Source organism: Hyaena hyaena, unplaced genomic scaffold (assembly GCF_003009895.1).
Source record: "Hyaena hyaena isolate Hyena2069 unplaced genomic scaffold, ASM300989v1 scaffold_414, whole genome shotgun sequence".
Lineage (NCBI taxonomy): Eukaryota > Metazoa > Chordata > Mammalia > Carnivora > Hyaenidae > Hyaena > Hyaena hyaena.
In genome coordinates this window covers 493,548-515,432 of record NW_024081044.1, presented here as the reverse complement: position 1 = coordinate 515,432, position 21,885 = coordinate 493,548, and the positions used below count along the sequence as shown (strand labels likewise).

The 21,885-nt window shown below is 63.2% G+C and overlaps 1 protein-coding gene across 2 annotated transcripts in view; it reads right to left on the bottom strand.

The window, feature by feature from the left end:
- The window catches only part of ADGRL1 (adhesion G protein-coupled receptor L1), a 40,969-nt gene extending 23,714 nt beyond the window's left edge, over window positions 1-17,255 (bottom strand). Inside the window, exons 1-2 of one of the 2 annotated variants that reach the window (XM_039252322.1) lie at window positions 17,107-17,255; window positions 1,639-1,803 (exon numbers count right to left, since the gene is read on the bottom strand). In XM_039252322.1, the coding sequence (XP_039108253.1) occupies window positions 1,639-1,708 (70 nt within the window). In that variant the 5' untranslated portion in view covers window positions 1,709-1,803; window positions 17,107-17,255. The remainder of the gene's footprint in view (window positions 1-1,638; window positions 1,804-17,106) is intronic. The other variant, XM_039252321.1, reaches the window with a different exon arrangement.
- Between the last annotated feature and the right edge of the window lie 4,630 nt (window positions 17,256-21,885).

Sequence of the window (21,885 nt, the reverse complement as noted above, 5' to 3'; positions counted from 1 at the left end):
GGTCGTGGGTACTCCCCTAACCTCACACCACCCACACCAGCGGGAGAGATGGCACGGGAGGAATGTTCCGGAAGACGCCACAGAGCCTGGCCTTGCCACTTCTCAGCTGCTGGGCCAGAGCCCCTCTCGGCGTGCCCTGGGGATCTGCAGCACCAACATCATGCGGTGGCTGCCCCCCGCCCCCAGGCCCACTGCATGAGAATCCCAGGGGTGGCCCAGGAGCCTGGACCGGGGCGCCCACGAGCGGTTCCGGTGCGCGCCCGGTTTGGACAGCCACAGCTTTAGCCGCCTCAGGCCTCAGGTTCCGACCTCTAAGATCAGCACTGACAGCTGGGGGCTGTACTCTGAGGACTTGGTGCACTAGAGAAGGTTCCTGAAGGAAGCACGGAGCATGGCGCCCAGTCACGTGACAGGTGAGGTGGCACTTGGCGGGATCACTGAGGCAGCCAGACTCTGCACGACAGAGTGGGCTCCACGGGGTCCACACCTGCCAGGGCGGCCACCTACTCAGGCGCCGCCTCGCTGGGGGTGGGCGGGAAGCGTGCGTGCACGGGGTGGCCCGCGGGCCCAGCGTGGGGACCGCGGCTCGGGGGTAAAGAGCAGAACTGGTGCAGAGGGCGGCAGTGCCAAGCGGACCCCTTTCAGAAACTCAGCCTTCCGCCGTCGGGTGGGCAGCCCGAGGGGGATGGCGGCGAGGCCCCTGGGGTTTTTTGGGGTGAGTTGAGTCTCACTCGGGGGAAAGTATTACATGTGTTCCTCCAGCACCATCTGCTGCCACAGCTAATTTTAGTCCTTCCCAGGCCGGGAGGGAGGCTGGGGGTGGAGGCTGGCTCAGATGGGTCTGGGGGTGGGAGTGGCCCCTCCCGGCCCAGCTGGGGCCGGGGGGCAGGACCCGGATGGGCAGAGACTGTGGGTGTGCCAAGGCCCTGGGGCCCGCCTGAATAATGCCCCCTCCACCTTTGTGGCTTCCTGGAGTACTGGGCTCCATGAGGGGCCACTGGGGAGCACCCGCCAACAGCGCCCTCCAGACGGGGCTGAGGCGGTGCCGGCCGGGGCCAAAGCCCGCAGGCCCCTCCCCTCCTCGTGCCCTGCCCTTCCCCCACCTAGGCCTGCCATGGGGACCATAATTGAGTAATTGGTGAAGGTGGGCGGGCGGGCTTGGGGCACTAATTGTTGCATGTGCAGGATCCTGGGGCCGGCATAGGGCCGAGCCGGGTAATTAGTTGTTTTTAAATAAACGTCAGCGAGCATGCCTTAATTAAGCCTTCTTCCCAGTGAGAGCCTCAGAGATGTAATCACAGAGAAAGCCACGCGCCCAAGACAGAGGAGCACCGGCTCACCAGGAAGGCCTGTCCGGGTCCCAGGAGGCCACAGCCCGCGTCCCAGGCTCCGGGACCCCTGGCTGCCCTGGGCTGGGGGCGAGGGGCCGGCCCGGGGAGCCCTCAGTGGTGCTAGGTTGGGGGGGGCAATTAATTACCAAGTCTTCCTCTGGCTTCGTTCCAGACCTCTTCCTCGCTCCAGACCTCGGCGGGGCCGGCCGTCCTTTAGCGAGCTCTCGGGGAGACGCCGCACCCCGTCCTGTGCCCGCCCAGCTGCGCTCTGGAGGCGGGGCCCCTCCCCAGCCCCAGCGGCACCTACCTTGGGTGGCTGAGGTGACCAGGACGGCGGTGATGCAGAGACTCCAGAGCACTGCGGCCAGGCGGGCCATGGCGGCGGCCGGCGGCGGGTCCGGGTTGCTCAGTGTCCTGTGCAGGGGGCCTTGCCCCGCATCAGCAGGTGGGCAGCACAGCCCGGCCCACCGGCCTGGGGAGAACAGGGAGAGTGAGGCGGCGGGTGGGGGGGCAAGGCCCCAGGAGCCACAGGAGGAGGTGCGTTTGGGCCGGTCCCCTCTCCTCCTGCTGGTGGCCGATGGCTTCCACCTCAGTCCCGAGAGGGGCCGCTCAAGGGACCTCCCTCGAGCCAGCTGTATGTGGCTGAAGCCGCACCCTCGGGCCAGAGGCCGACGGGCCCCCCAGCACCTCCGGCTGACACTGCTAACCACCGCCCACCCCACCCCACCCCCGGCAGCCAGACCCACCCCTGAACCAAAGGGAACCTCCTAGACAAGCCTCCCGTGGTCTGACAATGCCCGTCAGGTAGCAGAGGCGGCTCATGGGGATGTCACGGCTGCGAAGGGCCCACCTGTACCAGGCAGGCCTCAGGCCCTCTATCATGGGGGATAAAGACCTTCCAGAAGTTTCTTCACCATCCCCAAGTCCCAACCCTGCCCACTTGTCTCCCCCACCTAGCTTCCTCACCCAGCACTGCATGGGGGCGGGGGCCGGGTACCCAGGCATCCTGGCCTTGACCTGCTCCTCCCAGTCTTGGGCAGGAAGCCAGGCCCTGCCCCCCAGTCCTTGCTTCCTGTCGCTCCCCCTCTGGTAGCTAATTAGAATCCAGCTGGCTGGCGCCACAGATCGGGGACCAGGGACAACTGAGTCCCCTCTTTCCCCTCTGGGGGACCCTCGAGGTAAGCTGGAGACAGGCGTGGGGGGGTAAGGGAGGGATGTGCAGCTCCCTGGGGAGCCGGGGGGGGCTGGCATTGTGTGCCCTCCCCTCGCAATCCCTCCACCCATCTGCCCATCCCTGGGGACAGGGCTTGGTTCTGACCCGTTTCGTCCCCTCTCAGCCGATCCTCCCGCCTGGCCGCCTCAGTCTCCCCTGGATGCCCTCAGACTTGCAAACCCAGGTCTGCTCTGGGCCAGCTGTTCTATCTACACCATGGTTCTCAAGGGTGGCCCTGGCCCAGGGGCGCCAGCCTGGCCAGAAACTTCTAGAAACACACATTCCCAGGCGAGGGCCAGCACCCCGTGTTTTAACTGGCTTTCCAGTGTGTGAACACCCACTCGGTCTTCTCCCACACTGTCATCCCCGACCTGTCCCACACTTTCAATGCCATCAACCAACTGATACCTTCTATAGCTCTCATTTTCAGTTTGGAATCTCTCAATAGAGCCTCAGAGCCCCAACTACTGTTTCTCCCCTCACTAGATGGAAGCCTATCCACCAGCCCAGTTAGCTCCCTGACCCCATTTTTGCTCAGGCTACTCCTGCCTCCTGCTATTCCCTGACCACACCAAGCCCTGCCCCAGGGCCTTTGCACTTGTCTGTTCCTCCACTTGTCCCCAAGGCCGCTCCCTCTCACCTCTTTTAGGCTTTCATTCAAATGTCACTATTTACTGACACGGGATCCTGGGTTGTTTTGCTCAGCCCTAGCCCCAGCTTCTAGAACAGTCCCCGCACACAGCAATGAGCATTTGCTGCATCTCAGACCCCAAACTTAGGAATCCACCTCGATTCCCCACCCCTCCCCAGCTCTCCCCTTCATTAAGTTACATCAGCAAGTCCTGAGAACGCTGCTGCCTCCAAAGCACCTCACCAACCTGCCCGCTTGTGTTCCCCACCCCCACCCCGTGCCACCGTCCGGGACCGAGCCACCATCCTGCTACACTTGGACGCTTGTCTCGGCCTCCCTGCCTGCCCTCCACTCAGTGCTAAGGGATCACTGAATGACAGAGATCTGAGTGTCTCTACTGCTCTCCACTGGGGTCTAGAAGCCACAGGTAATCCGGCGCCACCCTCCTGTGCAAGCCGCCCCCTGCAGTTCCTAGAAGGTTCTAGCTTCCTCCCCCTACCCTCCCCCCATGCCTGGAATGCTCTCCTCGGGTCCCCATACACTTGCTGTGGCTCCTCCCCGTTCAGAGCTCAACTCCAGGGCCATGGCGGCAGAGCAGCCTAGCCCGACCTCCCCAAACGTTCCTGCTGCCCCCGCTTGGCATCCTTTTCCCCTGTTTTTGACTTAGAGCTTTCCACCACCCCCCAAATTCCCTCTTCACATTGGCAGGTCTGGTGCCAAGCCTCCCCACTAGACCAGGGGCTGCCTGAGGGCAGGGACTTCACAGGTTCTCAAGAATTCCAAAGATCTGAGCGGCACACTCATGGGCGGGACAGCCCCCCACCCCCCAAGGCCTCAGTGTCCTCTGTGAAATGGGAAGAAACTTCACAGCGCAGCAGCCCTGAGTCCCTGCGTCCCTCCCCCTCCCCCAGCCTCCGGAAGTCCCGCCTCCACTGCCTCACCCCACCACCCTGACCAGACAGGGCCTGCACTCTGGGTTCTTTTCACAGCATTTTACTTACTAAAGTTTGCTTATTTACTTTGAGAGAGGGAGGGAGAGAGAGAATCCCACGCTGCCAGCGCAGAGCCCGACACAACACGGGGCTCGAGCCCATCAACGGTGAGATCACCACCTGAGCAAAGGTTGGAGTCGGATGGTAACTGACAGCCACCCAAGCGCCCATCACAGCATTTAAAAACATTTTTTTAAATGTTTATTTTTGAGAGAGAGAGAATGTGCAGGGGAGGGGCAGAGAGAGAGGGAGAAAAAATCTAAAGCAGGCTCCAGGCTCTGAGATGTCAGCACAGAGCCAGACGCAGGGCTTGAACTCATGAACCGGGAGATCATGACCTGAGCTAAAATCGAACGCTCAACAACCGACTGAGCCCCCCAGCGCCCCCCACAGCATTTTATGTTACATCATGGGCGGTAGGGGCTTCCTCATTCCACCCTCCCCCCACCTCCTAGCCACTGTCAGGCTCAGGAGAAACTGAGCCCTGACTAACGGACACTCCCCTCCCTGGCTCTCCCTGAGGGACGGAACCTAGTAAGCGGCTGCTGCATGCCAGGCCCCGGGGGCAGCCACCCCACCAAGGTCTGGGTCCAGCTCTCCACTTGCCACTGGTGTGAACTCGAGCCCGCTCTCCCCTCCCCCACCCCAGTTCCGCCTGAGGGCTTCTGGCCAGGACAACCGTCTACACATGGGGCAGGCGGGCCTGGGACCCATCAAAGGGCTCTGTCCACAGCACAGCAGAGTCAGGACACAGGGGACACGCATCTGAGAGAGGTGGCTTCCTGTCCCCGCCCCCAGGGCTGCACCCAGGACCCAGGCGCTGGAACCCCAGGTGGGGTCCCCAGGCCTCCCCCACCCGCACTCCTTCTCGGGGGACCTAACTAGCCTCACGGCTTAGACACTCTACACTGTGGTGCCTGCCACACCGGAGCGCCAGCCTTGCTTGTCTCCTCCCCGTCTACACCTGCCTCGGGCCCCAAGGCATCTTCAGCCTGACCAGACCCAAACAACCCGCCCCCATAATAGTCCACGGTCCCCTCAACCCCCAGCTCCCCGGGCTGAAACCCAGGGACTCAAAACCTTCTCTGTCTTCGCCCCGACGTCCAGTTCAGGAGCAAGTCCTGGGTCTGTGCGTCCAGGACGCCCCGGCGGCCACCCTCCGCACAGCCCCGACCTCCGACCCCTCTGGCTCCCACGCTCCGGGGTTGGGGGGGCTTTAAAAAATTATCGTGTAATAGACACATTACATAAAATGTGTCATTTTAGCCGTTTTTACAATTCAGTGGCATTAACTACATTCTCAGCGCTGTGCCGCCGCCGCAGTCTATTTCCAAAACTGCTGTCACCCAGAACCCTGCCCCGGCCCCTGGCAACAACCAGTCTACCTTCGGCCTCTACAACTGTGACTCCTGTGGGGACCTCGTCAGGCAGAACCGCACGGTGTGTGTCCCCTGGCAGCGGCTGCGTCTCACTCCGCACGGCACCCCCTCAGCTCACCCACACGGAACCCTGGGCCTCTTCGTGGCTGAGTAATATTCCGTTACGAACATGGACCACGTCTTGTTTGGGGACGCTCCGGCTGTGTCCAGAGACGGGTCCCTTTTTTAAAAACTGTTTATTGGTTTTTGAGAGACAGAGAGAGAGAGAGACAGAGAGAGAGAGAGAGACAGAGACAGAGCAGGGGCGGGGCAGAGACAGGGAGACACAGAACCCGAAGCAGGCTCCAGGCTCTGAGCTGTCAGCACAGAGTCCAACGCGGGGCTCGAACCCACAAACTGTGAGATCATGACCTGAGTCGAACCCCCTGAGCCCCCCAGGCGCCCCCAGGGAGGGGTCCTCTTCCTTTTAGAGACGTCTTGACAGGTCACTCCTGCTGGAGCCCCGCGGTGGTTCCTGCGCACCGTCCCCGAGACGACACAGATCCCACCAGGTGTCCCCAGCTCTGTGTCCCTCAGGTCGCAGCCCAGACGTGCCCTCCTCAGAGACGCAGGCGGGCCTCTCCCATCCCGTTCTGTGCTGCCGTCGGTGCCTGCCTGCCCGAGCCCCCCCCACCCCGTAAGCTCCTCTTGGGGGACATGGGGTTACCGCCCAGGGCAGCTGCGTGGACAGGAGGAACTCACGCACGTGAAACACTCGGGGCCGTGGCTGGCACGTGACGGCAGAGGGTCCCGGCAGCAGCTGTCACCGCCTCGTGACTTCACCTGTCCGCTCGCAGATTTCCTTGACGCACCTGGAAACCGCAAGCTCCCCGGCCACCCCCTCCGGCGCACAGATACACAGCAAGTCTTCGCACAGATATTCACCGAATGGATGCCAGGGGACAGCGATGGGGGCTCGGGACCCGGGGGCCCAGGCGCCATTGCCGCAGGGGTGCAGAGAGCACTCCCTTCAGGCTGCCCACCACTTCCTGAAGGCCACTCCCCAGAAAGCCCCAGGCACTCCCAGAAGCACCCCAGCTCCAGGCTGGAGGGGGGGCAGCCGGGCACTGTGACTTCTGTTCCCTCCCCTCTCCTCCTGGCCTGGCTGTGTGCCCGCCCGCCCCCGGCAGCTCTGCCGGCCACCTGGCGCCCACCTCAGAGGGGAGGCACGGCCAGAGGTGTGGAGGTGGGCGCCATATCCCAGGAGGCCTGAGCCTGAATGTCACTGGGGCCCCAGGAGGTGTGGGTTATGAACTGGCCCCCCCATAAAAAAGATATGTCGGGATCCTATACCCCAGCACCTCAGAACATGACCTGATTGTGTCTTTTAAAAGGTAATCAAGGGGCGCCTGGGTGGCTCAGTCAGTTAAGTGTCCGACTTCAGCTCAAGTCATATCTCATGGTTCGTGGGTTCGAGCCCCACGTCGGGTTCTGTGCTGACAGCTTGGAGCCTGGAGCCTGTTTCAGATTCTGTGTCTCCCTCTCTCTCTGACCCTCCCCTCCGCATGCTCTCTGCCTCTCAATAAAAAATAAATGCTAAAAAAAGTTTTTAAAAAAGGTAACCAAGTTAAAATGAGGTCATTAGGGTGAGCCTTCATCAGTATAATTGGTGTCTGTATAAAAAGGGAATATTTAGAGATGTGCGCACACGGGGCCGCCAGGTGAGGATGGCCACGGGGATTGGGGTGATGCATCTGCAGCGAAGCCCCGAAGCCATGGGAGAGGCAGGGGACAGACTGTCCCTCAGAGCCTCCCCAAGGACCCAGCAGAGCCCACGCTTTGATCTTGGGACTTCCGGCCTCCGGAACCAGGATAGTAAATTTCCGGGGTGAAAGCCAGCCAGCCTGGGGTACTGGGTCATGGCAGCTCTAGCAAATGCACCCCCGTGGGGGTCAGGACACATGGGGGGGATGGGAGACAGAGATGGGGGCGGGGAGGAGCCGCACAGCCTCAGGAGCCTCTCACAAACTATGGGATCTCCAGTCTCAGACCCTCCCGTGACACCAGGGACAGCAGCTGACACCCCAGTGCCCCATCCAGGCACTGTACACACACAGCACACTGAGTCCTTAGTGAGCAGGGCGGGGAGGGGGGGCACATGCCTGTGTGAGGACAGTGAAGTCCCAGAGGCACCCACCACTAAAAGGAATTTGAACCTGGGCAGGCTAAGGGACTTTGAACCCGGGCAGGCTGGACCCAAGGTTCGGCTGTGGAGATGGTGGTGGCCGGGCAACCCCCCGTCTCCGGGACCCCCTGCATTTGTGTGTGCCGCACCCATGGGGGGGTCAAGGAACCCGCACTCGCATCTGTCCCCCCTCAAGCCTCAGCCAGCTTGGGCGACCCTAATTCAGTGCATGGGAAACAGGGCTTGCTGCCCTCCCGCCGAGAGGGGGACTCGCCCCAGGCACGTCCAACCCCCGGGTCCTGTGGGCGGCCCACCGGTCCCACACCTGCCTGTTTGCTCCGGAGCCCCAAGACAGCGTCGACTCAAAGGGAGGGGTGCAGCAGGGGTCCTGAGGGCGGGTGACACGGCCGGGGCTCTGTCCTCCAGTGCCCTGAAATGGGGCAAGGGAGGGCGACAGGAGGAGAGCCAGCTGCTGGAGGAGAGGGGGCGCCTCTAGTCTGCCCTAGAGTGCAGTTGCCATGACAACCCTCTCCTCGAGTGGGTGGGAGTCTGAACGCCCGGCGGGGGGGGGGGGGGGGGGAGACCCAAGGGGGAAGGTGAGTAGGTGGGAGTCTGAACGCCCAGGGGGGGACCCCAAGGTGGGGGAGGTGAGGGCCTCAGGGCCCTGCCCCTCCACGCCAATCCCCTGCCTCTAGCCCAAAACCCAGCAGCCAGCCGGAGAGCCCAGCTCCAGAGGCCTGCCTCCTCCGGGAAGTCCTCAGGCCTGGCAGACTAAGGAAGCAGCAGGCTCCCAAGGGGAAGGTACAAGGACTAGGCTCCTGGGTCTGAATCCCGTGTGGCCTCAGGCTTAGCCCTTTGCCTCTCAGAGCCCATCTCCTGGCTCAGCTCAAGACTGGCAGATCTACCTCGCAGAGGTGGAGCGAGCACACAGCCCTCCTCTGGGAAGGGCACTGCGGCCTCCGAGAGGGCAGGGTCCTCCCAAAGCCTTTCACCCCGGCCCCATAGCTCACCATCTCCCCAGAGGGCAGCCCAGGCCTTACCCGAGACCCCTCTCCTCTTCTCACCCCTGCATCCAACCCCAGCAGCTCCCACGGCCCCTCCCGCCCCATATGCTCCCTTCCCACTCCTCGTCCTCACTGGTCCAGCCCCATCACCCGCCCCCTGGTCAGCCCCGCCTCGGCCTCGCAGGTCTCCGGCCATCGCTGCCTGCAGCCTGTTCCTCCCACAGCGGCCAGAGGGCGCCCATGAGCACCTAGGTCGGGGCACGCTGCTCTCTCTGCTCAGAACTCTCTAGGACTCCCACCTCGCTGGGACCAAGTCCTTCCCCGGGGCCCACAAGGCCCTGCGCGCTCTACCCCGTCCCTGCCCTCACCTCCTCCCGCTCTCCTTGCTCGCTCAGCCCCCAGTTTCCTGGAGAAGAACATCAGGCATGGTCCCACCTCAGGACCTTTGCACAGGTTCTTCCCTCTTCCCCAGATACCTGCACAGCCCCTCCCTCGCCTCCTAGCGGTTTCTGCCCCACTGCTGCTGCTCAGGGGGCCCTGCGGGCGCCAGTGCTCCTACCTCCTATTCTGGCTTTTCATTCCGCCACATCCATCACTAGCCTAACAGCCACGCACTCTATTTATGTGCTTATTATCTTTCTCCCACTAGATGTCAGTGCCACTGGGTGGGGTTTGTCTGTCTTGTCAAGTTTTAAAAGGTCACTCTGGTTCCCAGTGGCCCTGGACCACAGAGGGGTGGGGGCCAGTCAAAGAAGCCCTTGTCCCCCGGGCCTCCTCCCCAGTCTCCCCCCATCTCTCTGCCACTCCCACCCCATCCACTCTCCACCCAGCCCAGGTGAGCTCTGCAAAATAAAAACCCAATCGTATCCCTCCCAGCCTACAGCCCTCCATGGCTCCCTATGGTGTTGGGTGCCCTAGCACGGCATCTCGGGCTCCGGTCCGCTGCCGCCTTCTCACTCCCTTCTCTGCTCCAGCCTCCTAAAGCGCCCCCCACACCTCTCCCCTCCCCTCTCTCACATACACACAGTGCCACGGCTCCTGCCTCTGCCCCACTCTTCCTCCAGAAGGTTCTGCCCCCAGGGCCGCCTGGGTCGGTCCCCCCTACACCCCCACGCGCGGCATACTGGGCCTCCGCGTTCCGCTTCCCTGACTGGACTTGGGCTCTGCTGCCGAATGCCTGTCTTTCCCACCAGCTGGGGAGTCCGCAGGGAAAGTTCCATCACGGGTCATTCTGGCTCTCTGTTGCGTGCCCGGCCCTGGGCAAGAACAAGTACTTGTTCATTTGTTTAATGAACAAAGACAAAAACGGACCCAGAGAATGGGTCATCCATTCCGTGGGTAGTCACCTAGTTCCCACTGGGTCACAAGTGCTCTGGAGAAAACGGGCCTGAAGGGGAGGGAGGGTGTGGGGGTGTATCCGTGGGTACAAATGTAACACGGGGTGGTCAGGGAACACCTCTCCCCGAGGGAGATGTTCTAACCACGCGTCAAGGACGTGAGCCATCTAGGGACCTGGGGAAAGCAGATCTCAGGCAGACAGAACAGCAGGCGCAAAGGCTCTGTGGTAGGGAGCTGCTGGGGTGTGGCTGCAGCCTAGCGAGCAGGGGGAGCACGGGAAGAGGCTGAGGGCGAGGGGAGGTTACAGGGCAGAGCTAGTGGGGCCTTGCGAGTCAAGGGCAGGAAACCGGCTTTTTCTCAAGTGAGGTGGATGCCAAGGAGGGTTCTGAGCCGAGGAGGGACATGGTCTGACTCAGAAGTTCACAGACTCCCTTCTGTTGCCGAGGGAGATTAGGCTGGGGAGGGGAGGGGAAGGAGGGGGTTGCTGAGAACAGAGGGCGCTCCCCACCCCCACCCCCTTCTTTTCGCCCTGTCCACTCAGTTGTCAAAGTCAGGAACCCGCGGTTTACCCCGCGCTTCCTTCCCTCCAGCCTCCTCCCGATCACCCACCAAGCCATGTCAACGTTCGTTCCAGAACCCTCCGCACCAGCCCGGGGCCGGTGTCTCCAGGCCCCTTCCGGAGCCTTCACTTTGATAGCTCGCGGTAGCCTCCTCTTCCTGCTGGCTTCCTGGCTCTCTTCTCACCCTCTGTGGTTCCGTCCCACGCGGGGGCCAGGAAGAACTCATGCTGGGTATTCCCGTCCGCCCCGTCTGACGGGGCCTTCCCAGCCCCCTGGACAAGCCCCGTGGCTTGTCCCCCTCTCTACACGCCTGGCCCAAACACTCCCTGCCTTTTCCGGTCAAGCGGCCACCTTCTTTCTGACCTCAGGGCAGGCCTCTCCTCACACACCCACTCTCCCCTCCGCTTTATCCCTCCGTCCCCCTCCAGGCAGCCGCTGGGAGGCTCCCGCCCCCAGGAAGCCTTCCTTGACTGACGGCCTGGCCAGGTGCCTCCTCTAAGCTCCCTACCACGGGAGCTTGGCACTATGGCGGCCTGCGGTCCGTTTCCACCTCATGGTGTTCACGGCGCGAACCGCAGCCTTGCACTTGGGACATGACACGACACAGCTGAAAACAGTCAGGGGAGCCGGGCCCGGGGCAGGCGGCAGGGGTCTCTGGGCCTCCAGACGCCAGCAGTGAGGGGGAGGGGCGGGCTGGGGGTACAGAGACCAGACGGGGCACCTGGGGGGGCTCAGTCGGTGAAGCGTCCGACTTCAGCTCAGGTCATGATCTCACGGTTCGTGGGTTCGAGCCCTGCGTCAGGCTCTGTGCTGACAGAGACCAGAGACAGGGGGAGATGATGCCCAGCAGGGCAAGAGGGAAGAGCCCCAGGGCCCTAGGTTCAAATCCCAGCTCTGCCCACTTCAGGCTGTGTGGCGAGGCCCCCATGTTCTTCCTCAGAATTCCGCCCCTCCCCCACGGAAATGGGACGGGCACCTCCCACAGTGACTGCGGGGCTTAGGAGTAGTGTAGGGCGATGGCACCCAGCGTCTGTAGAGCACCTAGGTACCAGGCACTTATCTAGGTGCTGGACAGACATCTGCGGGTAAGCCAGACACAGAGAGCACTGAAGAAGTCCATTCCATGTGTGCTAGTGTTGTGGAGGGACAGGGGCTCTGGAGGGAGTGTGGCGCCACGCAGGGGGGTGGGTACATGTGTACGATTTACAACAGGGTGACGCAGGAAGCCCAGACACGTCAGCGAAGCCCCACAGAGATAAGGGAGGAGCCGTATGTGTGTCCAAGGAAGAGAAGAGTTCCTGTCGGGGAGCACAGCCTGTGCAAAGGGCCTGGGGCTGGTTGGTGCTTGTTTGAGGACAAGTGAGGGACCCAGTGTGACCAGTGGAGGGAGCGTGGGGGAGTGGGAAGAGGAGACGGCAGGGAGGTGACAGGCACAGGCTGTACGAGACTTGCTGTGTACCTAACTGGACAAGCACGCCCCAGATGGGGCTCTCCTCTGCTGAGGAGGGTGCGTCCACAGGTGCCCCAGCTTCTACCACCGAGGGCAGCTGTGGGGTTCCCTCGGGCAGAAGCCGACCCCCTATGGCCCAGTCACTCCCTGTTTTCACACAGCCAGTGGAGTAAGAGTGCTCTTGCCGCGTTTAAAAGGTTGTGAGGCGGGGCGCCTGCGTGGCTCGGTCGGTTAAGCGTCCGACTTTGGCTCAGGTCACGATCTCACGGTTTGTGGGTTCAAGCCCCGCATCGGGCTCTGTGCTGTCTGTCTGGGCCCAGCCCGCTTTGGATCCTCTGTCCCACCCCCTCGGCCCCTCCCCCACCCGCATCTGCTCTCTCTCAGAAATAAACGTTTAAGATAAACACTAAAAAAAGTAATAAAAGGCTGTGAAGAGGAGGCAGAGGAAGAAGAGGAGACAAGAGCAGACAGGTGACCTGCGAGTCTCCCGAACAAGAAACTGTGAGAACCCCTGGTCCTGAGCAGTCCTTCTCAACAAGGGCACGATTCTGTGATTCTGTTCTCCAGCCCCGGCTCTCTGGCAACGTCTGGGGCCTCACCCCCGGGGAAGGTGGGGAGGGGAGGGGCTGCTACCTGTGTCTAGAGGGCCGAGCAGGGATGCTGACCAAAGTCCTAGGATCCTCAGGACAGCCCCCACAGAGAGTGACCGGGCCCCCGCCCCAGGACCGCCATGGCTTGGGGACCCTGTCGCCTGCCCGTGCCACCTCTCCGGGGGCCGGACAGGAGCACCCACCTGGCTCCTGGCTTGGCCCTTGCGAGCCTGACTTCCAGGGTATTTTTAGTCTTGAGGGAGGGACCCTGGCTATTTTTAGTTTTGGGGGGCCCCCCGGCTATTTTTAGCCCCAGCCTCTATTTACTGACATTTTCATCTTCCCCAGAGTTTGGAGTCGGGGAAGCAGGGGGCTTCTGCTGGGCTATTTCCCCAGAGCCCAGGCCGACTGGAAATAAGGGTCTGTGCCCCAGCAGGGGGGCGCTGCTCGGCCGACCCTGGGTCTCCAATCCCCCCCCCCCGCAGAGGCAGGGGGCCCCTAGCTCCCGCCCCACCCCCCAATGGCACGCACCCCTCCGTGCAGAGGCCCTCACACACTGAGGCCCAGGAGGCCAGCTCAGAGAGAGTACTGACAGGCGGGCGCGGGGAACAGGGGCAGAAACAGCCTGGGCAGGCCCCCAGCGGTGGCCCGCAGTCCCCCCAAAGGGCTGGGGTGGATGGGGGGCCCTGGCTAGGCACAGCTGGAGACCTCCAGTCCTTTGACAGCCCCCTCCCATCCACTCAGGTAAGATTTCTTGGGTCAGCAAGAAGTCTAGACACCTGGGGTCCAAAAGCAAACCAAGTGATCAACTCCCCAAGCCCTTGGATCCTGGCTGGGGAGACAGATGATAAATGAACAGGCATGATAAGGAAAGAAATGATAGAGTGTGCAAAACGGCCGTGCTAGGCGGGGGGAGGGGGGGTGGGGGGGCGTGGAGGCTGCGATTTTAAACAGGCTGCGTGGGGTAAAGGTTACAGGGAGGGGGGTGACATCTGAAGAGGGTGAAGAAGCAAAAGCCTTGTGGATGTCTGGGTGGGGGTCCCAGGTAGAAGAACAGCCAGTACAAAGGCCCTGGGGTAGAACTATACTTAACATGTTGGTGGAATAGCGAGGCAAGAGAGAGTGCAGGGGATGAGGTGAGGGGGAAGTTCACGCGGGACCAAACCGCAAGATGCCCCAGTGCCATGTATTATCTGGACCCAGGGGCTGCCACCTTCCGACTCTGGGGCTGCCCCTCCTCAGCCAGGACCCTGGCCACCTAGAAGGGAGATGGCAACCTTCTCCGCAAGTCCTGTAATACAGGCCCCTGGACTGAAATCCCCACATGTTGCCGGCCTGTGAGCTCCAGGAAGGGCACTGTCCCCGTCGCACGGCCAGCAGACTGCACGAAAGGGTGCCCCCAGCCCCGTGGCACGAAGCCTCGCGTGTGCACACCTGGGCACATGCCTTCCGGGGCATGGGAGGCAGGCCCCTGCCCCCGTGCCGTGGGGAGCCACAGACAAGCACGGTGTCGCCCGCTCTGCAAAAGTCACCAATGCCGGCACACGGGACACCCGTGCAAACGCTGGACGGGCCTGTTGGACACGTGATCACACACGGACGTAGCCAGGTCACCATCCAAATCACACACAGACATGTGACAGAGGACTGGATTCTGGGGGCGGGGAGATACCCCCATCCCCGCCAGGCTCTGAGCCCGGGCCCGGGCCCCTGCTCATCCCTGTCGCGGGGGTGGCCGACACCCAGCCCAGGAGGACAGCTCGCAGGGTCGCGGCAGCCAGGGCCAGACTCCAGACCCAGGGAACACCCCCCGCCCCAAGAGGGGTCTGGGAGAGGGGAAGTGTCTGGCGGCTGGAAATCGGACCCTTGACAGGAGCCCACAGTGAAACCAGAACCTCGTCCTTGGCCAGGCAGCCGGCTGGAGAGGTAGGAGGGAGCAGAGACCCGGAGCTCCGGGCCCCCCACCGCCAGCCAGCGGGTGGGGACGGCGGGGATTCCGCTCCTCTTCTTCCCCACTAGGGGTACCCACTCTAGCCAAGCAGCACAGCCCCCTGGGATCAGCACCCCCCACCACCAGATGCCCACGCTGGGGCTCATGCTCTCCCGCCAGCCTGGGCGTGTGAGGAGGATGCAAACCCCAGATGCAGGCGGCTCTCACAGGCGGAGGCACCCGGGCTGGATCCAGACTCCAGAGCAGCCAGGGAGCCCGCCAGCCCCTCCCCCACACACCTGCGGCGGTGGGGGGGCTGTCCTCCTAGGTTCCCCAGGGCACCAGGGCATGGCTGGGAATAGAAACGGCTTCATGAGTCTCCCTTCCACCTCCTCCCCAGGTACTGGGGCCTACAAGGGAGGCATCAGCAGGGGTGCCCAAGGCCGGCTCCCCAAGAGTGGGGGTGGGGATGGGTGTCCTGTGGAGACCCGGGAGGGCAGGGGCGACACGCAGGGGCGACACGCATGGGGCGGGCTCAGCCCCTGCGGGAGGTCACCGAGGGAGAGGAGGAAGGTGGCGGGCTCAGGAGGAGGGCGGGCGCTCACATGTGAGGGAACACGCATGTGGCTCGGTGCAGGGGTGCCGCTGCCGCCAGCCAGGGATCGAATTAGTTCCCTTTTCCGCTTTCCAGATGATTTTTCATCTCTGTAATTAATGGGCAAGTCAGTTCTGAACGGCATGGCAGGCAAATTGCTAGTTAGGAAAATCACGGATAATTTTCTCGATATGATAATGAAGGTTGTATTCCTTCTCTTATTCTCGCGGTTTTCATCCTACTTTTAAGTAATAAATTTGGCATTAGTGGGTGGGGAGTGGGGAGGAAAGAGAAGTCACCTGCCCCCGGAGCTGGGGCCTGACCCGGGCCCCGGGGAGGGTCCCCTGAGCCATCCCAATGATAATTCAGGGTGCTGGGCCTAGGAGAGCAGGTGGAGGGCAGGGAGCCCCCAGCTGTTAGCAGGGCTGAAGGGATGGGGTCTGGGGTCGGGTTACAAGCTCACACCGGCCCCTGGGGTGCTGGGAAGAAGAGCAGAGACCAACAGCCTCTCCCCAAGAAGCAAACAGCATTGAGGTCAACAGGCCCAGAGCAGACATCATCCTTAGGAATCCCCCACACCTGTCCCCACTCTGTCCAACCCCTTCTCTGCGGTGACTCCTGCAGCAGCGAAGGGAACAGAGCAAGCAGGAGAAGGAGAGGGAGAGAGAAACGGACAGAGAGGCGGAGAGGCGACCAGCCATCTTGGCAGCCATCTTGAACCCCTCCCCCTGCTCCCCCAGGCACACCACATGTTTGGATGTGGGCAGACTAACCCAGGCTCTGGGTCCTGCGGGAGCCAGGGGGAAAGGGGACCCTGCCACAAGACTGGGATGGCTGGACCCCCACGCAGCTGTTCCCCCCCCACCCCCAGGGGTGGGTCATGGGGGGCAGTGGTTACCGGCCAGCAAGCTACAGTGAGGGGCTGGGCAGGGTTGGGGCTGGGTGCTGACCTAGACCGGACGAGGGGGGACAGGGCTGTGCGTGGGGGCTGTGCAAGCAGGGTGCCGTCCTCACCTGAGTGCGGGGAGGGGGGTGTCGGTGGACCACTGCCTGCAGGGGCATTTTTCTGCTCGAGGCTGGAGCACCACCCATAGCGCTCTCCACCCCCTTCTGGTCTGGACTCCCGTCCCGGGACCCTCCGTGGACGGGAGGAGGCCCGTGGAAACCCCATAGCTCTACCCAATAAACACCTGGGGGAGAGGAAGGGCTCCAAAGCCCGAATCCGGGTGGATCAAACCCAACAGCTTCCCGGGCTTAACCGGGTGCCAGAGAGAGAGAGAGAGAGAGAGAGAGAGAGAAGACGCAGCCGGGCTGCACACCTCCTGACAGCGGTGACCCCCGGGCTGCGACCGGCCGGACACCCGGCCGGACCCCTCCCCATCCACCGCGTCTCTGCCTCCCGGAGGAGAAGCCATCCCCAGCCCAGCGTCCTGCGGTGCCAGCCCTCGGCACTGCTCCTCCGGGGGCCGGGGCCGGCGCGCGGCGCGCACACGCACCCTCTCCGCTCACACCCAGACACCTACACAAACAGGGCGCCAAGCACCCGCGCGCACACGCACCGGGGACACGCAGGCACCGCCGCGCCGCTTCCCCACAAAGGCTGGCGCGCGCGCGGGCACACGCAGCCACGCGCGGGCACACTCGCGGTCCCCTCCCCCCGCCGGGCACCCCGCGGCCGCCCATCCGCACCCCCGCGTCCCCAGTCCTCCTTGGGAGCCGCCCCTCTTGACCCCCAAGCTGGGGGATACGAAGTGCAAGGCCGCCCCCCGACTCCCTTCCCGCTCAGGTGCAGTGAGTCGCGGCTCCAGCATCCCCTCCCCCCTCGCGGCCAGGACAGGCCTCGGCTCCCTTCCTCCCCCCTGCCCGCCTCGGCCCGCACACCTGGCCCAGGTGCCGCGTCCTCTTCGCCGCGGACCCGCAGACACTCACCTGTCCGGCGCCGCTCCGGGGTCGGCCCTGCGCGTCTCTCCCGCGGCTCCGCGAACCCCGGCCCCCCGCCCGGCACATCTCCCGGAACCGGGGCGGGGGGGAAAAGGGTGAGGGGTGGCGGGGCGAGGGCGGCCTCCGTGTCCCCTCCTTCCCCCGGCCCAGCACCGCCGCCACTAACCAAAAATTTAAAAAAAAAAATTAAAAAATTAAAAAAAAAAAAGCGGATTATACGCTCCAAAGGCGGCCCCCTCGCGGCGGCAGAGGCTCGGGGCTGGGGGCGAGCGGGTCTGCACCCCTCCCGGAGAGGGAGGCGGCGGAGGCGGCGGGGCGGGGGCGGCGTCAGAGCTCCGGGGGCTGGGGCGAGGCGGAGCCCCCCGAGGCGGCGCCGACAGCGGCCCGCATCTCCCCCGCAGCTCCGCGGCCCCGACGGAGGCGGCACGTGTGCGCCCAGGCGACTTCCCAGCCCCCTCCGACGGCGGCGGCGGCGGCCGAGGGGTTAACGGGCCAGCCGGGGCGCCCCTGCAGCCCCCCGCCGCCCGGCGGCGCCGCTCCGGGGCCCGCTCGGCCCCATCCGCCGGGGCCTCCTCGGCAGACGGCGGGGCGGAGGCGCCGCAGCGCCAACAGCTCCCGCGCCGACGGCTCGGGCTCCCCGCAGTGGCCGCGGGGGGCTCGGGTTGGGGGCGGGCGGCGCGGAGCTGGGGGGGCGCGGCTGGAGGCGGGCGCGGCGGCGTCGCGCCCCCGGGGCGGCCGGAGGGGGGGGGGCGCCGGGCCGGGCCCGTGGGCACCGCAGGACGCGCGGACCGAGCCGGTGCCGGGCACCAGCAATGACAAGCCGCCTGCTCGCCCCTCTCCCCGACGCACCCGCTCCGGGAGGGGGGCGGCGGGCGCGCGCAAAACCTGGCCCGGAGCTGCCGCCTGGGATCGGCCGCCGCAACCAGCCCGGGCGCACCGGGGGCCGACCAGAAAACCCGGACTGGAGTTTCCTTTCCTTCGCCTCCTACAGACCCTCTGGAAACGCGAAAAGAGGGAAGGCGACGTGCCGGGTCGCTGCGTCGGAACCGGGAGTGGGGGAAGGGAGGCGGGCGCAGGGAAGACCCAGAGAGGATTTCGCCGGCGGTTAAGTAAGGGAAAGGCGCCGAGCCGGCGGCGAAGGGAGAAATGGAGGAGCTCTGGAAGGGGTATGCAAAACCCGGATTGGATTAGACAGAGATGGGAGAAGGGGGGTGGGGGGAAGTAGCTGCGACAGGGCCAAATGCACCCGGGGCACGCAAATTTGGGGCCGGATTCATCCTCGGGAGACGGAGTAATGCGTCATGCCTAATGCAGTGGGAGCAAGCAAGACCTGGCCTAGAATCCCCAGACCCGGGCTCGCAGGGGGCTCCAGGAGGGGGCTGCTTAGCGGCTGAGGCCGAACGGGCTGCCCCAACCTTTCTGGCGGAGACGTGCAAGGGGGAGGGGCAAAAGGAGGGCTGGACTCTGGCTCCGAGGGATCCGGAGCGCTGGCTGCAACGAAGCCGGCTGGTAAAAGCGGCTTCAGGATCCAGGGGCGAAGCGAAGGGAATGCATTGAGGAGGCCGCTACCCTGGGAGACCAGACCTACAATAAAAGACGAGGGAGGGCCGCAAAGCCTGGACTGGAATTGGCGGGACAGGATAAGACCCCAGAAGATCCTGGACAACTGGACAAGGGCTTGGAGCTGATGGGACAGCAGGACCCGGGAGGGGAGCGTTAGGTGGAGGTTGTATCTATAAACGCCTCAAACGTCTTGCTTAGGGAGGGGAGATGGGGTGGGGGGGGAGGAAAAAATGGAATTTTAGGTTCTCGGCAAGAGCAAAAACCCGGTACGGAATTTCACAGCCCAGCCACTACATTGCAGCTGGGAGACTTGAAGAAGTAGGGCAAGGAACCAGAGGGTTCCTAGGCATCTGGCCGAGTGAGGTGAAGGGCAGGTTTCAGGCCAAAGCTGCAGAGGGAGCCCCGCACCCCCTCTCCAGGGTGGGGAAGGCTGTCCGACCTGGCGTGGATCCCCGGAACCAGACTGTCGCTGCCAAGACCCACAGTGGGGGCTATAAAACCGGGCCCCAGGCCAAAAATAAGCACTTCAGCAGAACAGAGAACTCAGTGCCAGGTGGGGGCTGGGGGGGGGGGGTTGGAGGGGTGAGGGCTACTGGAAGGTACCGAGAGGTAAGATCCAGTTGGGATCTCAGGAGACTGGACCTAGCAGCCCGGCTGCTGGCTCAGTTTTCTGAAAGCTGGGTACAACTCGAAGACTTATGGATGGGGAGGAGCAAATCCCTGGCTTGGATCCTCGGGGAAGGGAGTCCATCTAAGCGAGGCCTAAATAGTAAAGGGGCCAGCTTGTGCGAAGGCCAACGTCCCGGCTGAATCTTGGTGGGTCCAGAGTGGGCATATAGTGAGGCGTGGTGAAGTAGGGCAGACAAATCTGGATCTGGATCTGGATTATAGAGGAAGGGAAAGGACTGAGGAAGGAGAGGAGGGCAAACTCCCGGAGAATGCATTGCCACCCGAGCTTGTTTCTGCAGAATGGGTGATGAATGGGGTGGAAGTCGCAGTGGGAGGGTTTGGGTGGTTAATACACAAAACGTGGGGCAGAGCTGGATGGGAACTCCCAGGGAGGAAGCCTAAACTGAATATCTGCAAGCAAAGGACGCTGGCCTCTCAGAAGCCCTTCCAGAAAGCACATGGAGAGAGCCGAACATAGGGAAAGAGAAGACACCAGACTTCCAGGCGTGCTGGGTGACCAGGGGCCAAATCCTTGGCAACCTACTGCCCCCTTTAACGGAGAGTGTTAATTTCAGGACGAGGCAGGGATTTTTGTAGTCCAGAACCTGGGGCAAAGCAGGCCCCAAAACTTCCGGTGGGGGGGGGCGCGAGGGGAGCCACCTTTGTTCCCCTTGAACTCCCAGGACTCCATGGCTGTAGAGCTCAGGCCTTGAATCTGAGTGGTTAAGCCCAACAACTGGATCTAAGAACAAATGTGAACGAAGCAGAGGTTGGCAGTCGCAGAAAGGATTCTGCGGATCTACTGGGGGGAGGGGAGGAGATGGGAGGGGGTGTCTCACCTCTGCACATCTCAGTTTCTCACTTTGAGATACACTAACAGCACCTGATAGGACCCAAGGAAGGCTTTGGGGTGCTGGGGAGCGGGGGCAGTGCCAGCTTTCTATAACGTGCAGCACAGAGAAAGCTGGGCAGGCACCTCCAGAGCCCTCTGGCTCTGAGCCTCCTCCCACCCCCCAGCCTCCAGCAATGAGCAGCCCCTCACCTCCCCCAGCAGAGCACCCCTAGGAATCTAAGCATCTGTCTGGGAGGTGAGGTGGTTCTAACTTGCATTCTCCAGGGACTGCCAGAAGGGGTGGTTTTTACTTATATAAAACGAAGGGGTCGCAGGCTTTAAGGGGCTCCCGGCTCAGTTCGGGGGGGGAGGGGGAAGCCCGGCCGGGACCCCCTCCCAGCCCCTCCTCTCGCTCTCAGCCAGCATCAGTTAGGCAGCCGCCATTCCATCCCAGTCTCCTGGATCTCACGGGCCAGGGGCTCAGGAGCAAAGGATGGGCAAAGACTGGGGGCGCGAAAGAGCCCTGACGCCCTCCACCACGCCCCCCCCCAACTCCTGGGCTGCGCAGCCGCAGTGGAGTCTGCGAGACGGCCCGGCTCCCGGAACCGCCGCGTCCGCGCGAGCGCGCAGTCTTGCCCGGGCGCCGTGTGCCTTGTGCGGTCGCTACCGGGCGCCCCGCGCGGCGACTCCCCTCCCGGGGAGGACTCTCAGCTCCGCGCATCCTACCGTGCGCCGCGGTCCTCCTGTGCCCAGCCTGCCCCTCGCCTGGGGTCCCCCCACGTTCCGTGCACCCTGTGCCAGGAAACCTCCACGCCCAGGATGTCCCGCGCCGAGGCCACCTCACCTTCTGATCCTCCTATCTTGGAGACCCTGCTAAGGTGCACGTTAGCACCTCGGGCGTCCCCAGCTTCAGACATGGCTCAACTCACCCCGTGCCCTCTGTCCCTGCCCTGTGCTCTCCTCCTTGTGTTGCATGCATGGCCTTGACGCCCATGTCCGGGTTCGGCCCCCCTCCAGCCTCCCCTGTATCCAGGTGTCCTACCTCAGGCTCCTTAGGTCCTCAGTGCCAGCTTCAGTCCTGAGTGCCAGGCCAAAGCTTGTAACATGAGCAGGGGGGCACGTAGATGCGGGGGGGCAGTCGGTAGGTGGGTATGAAACGCATTCTGGATTCAGGAGGACCTGAGTCCAGACCTCCACGGCTCACCAGACGCTCCCCCCCCACCCCCACCCTCCCGCTGGACTTTTCTTAGCATCCATTCCATTTTATCATTCGGCTCATAGATTCACTCCTGCCATTTATTCCTCAAACACAGGGCACCCCTTACATGCCCCTAGTGCGGGCATGGGGGTTGCGTTGAGGAAGCCCTGAGGCCCCAAGAACGTGACTCGAAGCCCTCTCGGGGCATTCTGGTTCTGGCGGTAAATGGCCACAGGAGGCATGGTGGAATCAGCCCCGGAAAGCGGGCAGGGTGCTAGGGAAGTGGACGGCAGCTGGGGCTGAGCCTTGAGGGGTGAGCAGGTGGGGTTCTGTGTGCCCCTGGCATCCTCTATCATGCTTTGGGCAATGTTGTAACCCCATCCCATGCTACGCCCTTACTCAAGTGAAAAGCAAGGTAAAGAGGTGTCAGAATTGGGTCAGGAGGCTTGACTTGGGGGCAGAGATGGACTCCAGCTGCCATCTTTGCTGAGAAGATATTTAGCCA